Genomic DNA, 2657 nt, shown 5'->3' on the forward strand with positions numbered 1-2657 from the left:
AGGAGCGGGAAGGCCTCTCTGCCCGACGCGCTAAGCCCGCAGCCAGCCTAGGTAAGCCCCGGACCCCCGCCGCCCCCTGTCCTCCTCCTTCGCTCGTCCCCTTCCTTCTCTGTGCGAGGCTCAGCCCGTGCCCCTGTGCCCCTGGCAGACAGCCGACACCATGTGTGACGAGGACGAGACCACCGCGCTTGTGTGCGACAACGGCTCCGGCCTGGTGAAGGCTGGCTTCGCCGGGGATGACGCCCCCAGGGGCGTGTTCCCTTCCATCGTGGTCGGCACCAGGTATGGCGCCATCCCACTCCAAGCTTCCCCACAAGCTCAGCCACAGCCATGAGTGCGGGTCCCTGCTGGCTTCCGGCCCTCTGCGTGGAGGGGGCTGCTGGGGAGCCCCGTGCTGCCACCCGCGGAGAGGTTGCTGAGCACCCCTTTTTCTCCCCCGCAGGGTGTCATGGTGGGTATGGGTCAGAAGGACTCCTATGTAGGAGATGAAGCGCAGAGCAAGAGAGGTATCCTGACCCTGAAGTACCCCATTGAACATGGCATCATCACAAACTGGGACGACATGGAGAAGATCTGGCACCACACCTTCTACAATGAGCTGCGTGTTGCCCCTGAGGAGCACCCCACCCTGCTCACTGAGGCCCCCCTTAACCCCAAAGCCAACCGTGAAAAGATGACCCAAATCATGTTTGAGACCTTCAATGTCCCTGCCATGTATGTGGCCATCCAGGCTGTGCTGTCCCTGTATGCCTCTGGCCGTACCACTGGTGAGTGCAAGGGTCCTGCTGGCCGTTTGCCCCAAGTGAGGACGCCCAGGACTCATGGCTGACAATGCTCTGCCCGCCAGGGCAGGGCTTTTTGCAGGCTGCGTCTCAGGTGGCTGCTTCTTGTTTCCTCAGGTATCGTGCTGGACTCCGGTGACGGTGTGACACACAATGTCCCCATCTATGAGGGGTATGCGCTTCCCCATGCCATCATGCGCTTGGATCTGGCTGGTCGGGACCTCACTGACTACCTGATGAAGATCCTGACTGAGCGTGGCTATTCCTTCGTCACCACAGGTAAGCACTCTTCCTTCCCCCAAAATATTCTCCCCCTCCCTCCAGGGATGCTGCAGCCTTTAGCCCCATTACAAGCCCCATGAGCACTCCCTGTTGGGAGTTTGTGTGTGGCTGGGAGTCTGAAGTCCCAGCAGAGACATGGAGGAGGACATGTAAGCGTTCCCTGTTCCTCCTGTGCCCTGACTAATGCCTTTGCTCTCTCCTGACAGCTGAACGCGAGATTGTCCGTGACATCAAGGAGAAGCTGTGCTATGTGGCTCTGGACTTTGAGAACGAGATGGCCACTGCTGCCTCTTCCTCCTCCCTCGAGAAGAGCTATGAGCTGCCTGATGGGCAGGTCATCACCATCGGCAATGAACGTTTCCGCTGCCCAGAAACCCTCTTCCAGCCTTCCTTCATTGGTGTGTGTGCCCCACCTCCCTCTCTCCTCCTCTGGCATCCTCTCTCCCAAGTCCTCCCTTAGAGCTCTCGCTTGGCACTTAACTCCCACCTGCTTTTCTCACCCTCCCTGTCATGGTCCCTAGGCATGGAGTCCGCAGGGATCCACGAGACCACCTACAACAGCATCATGAAGTGTGACATTGACATCAGGAAGGACCTGTATGCCAACAACGTCATGTCTGGTGGTACCACCATGTACCCAGGTATTGCTGACCGTATGCAAAAGGAGATCACAGCCCTGGCCCCCAGCACGATGAAGATCAAGGTAAGGCTGGAAGATGAAGGACCTGGGTGCAGGAGGAGATGCCTTTTTGCCCTCCTGCAAACAGTGCACAGGGCTGCTCAAGTCTCTGTGCCCATCGCCCATGGCTGTTGCTGGTTTTCTGACTCTTGGCTCTCTTGGCTTCTTCTAGATCATTGCCCCACCTGAGCGTAAGTACTCTGTCTGGATCGGTGGCTCTATCCTGGCCTCCCTGTCCACCTTCCAGCAGATGTGGATCACAAAGCAGGAATACGATGAAGCCGGCCCATCCATTGTCCATCGTAAATGCTTCTAAACATGTTTACACGATCGGTTTGCCAACGGCGCTCGGGATGACAGCCTTTCTAGGTTGCAGGCTGCGAGGACCTGCAACAGCCATGTAACTTTCTATTTTGTAACAATTTCTGGTTACTATTGCTGCAAAGCTCCACGTGACACAGTGTATGTAAAGTGTACATAAATTAATTTATTTTACCTCGTTTTGTTTGTTTTTAAAACCAATGCCCTATGGAAGGAAACAAAAAACTTCAAGAAGCATTAAAGCATCAGTCATTCTGTCACACCCCTCATGCAGCTGTTTGTTGTCATTTTCTTGGGTCCCTCCATTGCTTGCTGACGTCGTGTGTCCTCTGACAGTGAGGGCAGTGGGTGATGGGGCTGGAGCTCCCTGGACAGGAGCAGAACTGGGGAGGGGACAGGGTCCCAGCCAGAAGTGCCACCAACGTGTCACTTGCTGAGGTTGTGGACAGCTCAGCAATGCCAGTGGCCGCGTGTTGCATCACGCCACTGCGAGGCGGGTGCCTGCTGCTCTGCAACATGCTCCTTCTAGACCCCCCAGGGGTGGGGAGAGGGTTACCTAAAGCCTTAGCTTGCAAAGAATTTTATTTGGCTCG

At 56.3% G+C, this 2657-nt stretch overlaps 1 protein-coding gene across 4 annotated transcripts; it reads left to right on the forward strand.

Moving 5' to 3' along the window:
* Window positions 1–152: 152 nt before the first annotated feature.
* On the forward strand, window positions 153–2331 carry LOC104268728 (actin, alpha skeletal muscle). 4 transcript variants are annotated; one of them, XM_009874442.1, is made up of 6 exons: window positions 153–289; window positions 443–767; window positions 900–1061; window positions 1271–1462; window positions 1586–1767; window positions 1916–2331. In XM_009874442.1, exons 1-6 carry the CDS (start codon window positions 161–163, stop codon window positions 2057–2059), a joined length of 1134 nt encoding a protein of 377 aa, XP_009872744.1. In that variant the 5' UTR covers window positions 153–160; the 3' UTR covers window positions 2060–2331. The 4 variants fall into 4 exon arrangements, with proteins under 4 accessions (XP_009872744.1, XP_009872745.1, XP_009872746.1 ...); XM_009874443.1 differs by having other exon boundaries at window positions 572–767; XM_009874444.1 differs by having other exon boundaries at window positions 157–282.
* Window positions 2332–2657: the final 326 nt, after the last annotated feature.

Source organism: Apaloderma vittatum, unplaced genomic scaffold, assembly GCF_000703405.1.
Source record: "Apaloderma vittatum isolate BGI_N311 unplaced genomic scaffold, ASM70340v1 scaffold26978, whole genome shotgun sequence".
NCBI classification, from domain to species: domain Eukaryota; kingdom Metazoa; phylum Chordata; class Aves; order Trogoniformes; family Trogonidae; genus Apaloderma; species Apaloderma vittatum.

Coding starts and splice junctions, on each gene's coding strand:
- LOC104268728 (XM_009874442.1), top strand. CDS start 161: ATGTGTGACGAGGACGAGACCACCGCGCTTGTGTGCGACAACGGCTCC. Junction 290..442: donor TGGTCGGCACCAGGTATGGC/GCCATCCCACTC, acceptor TCTCCCCCGCAG/GGTGTCATGGTGGGTATGGG. Junction 1,062..1,270: donor CTATTCCTTCGTCACCACAG/GTAAGCACTCTT, acceptor CTCTCCTGACAG/CTGAACGCGAGATTGTCCGT.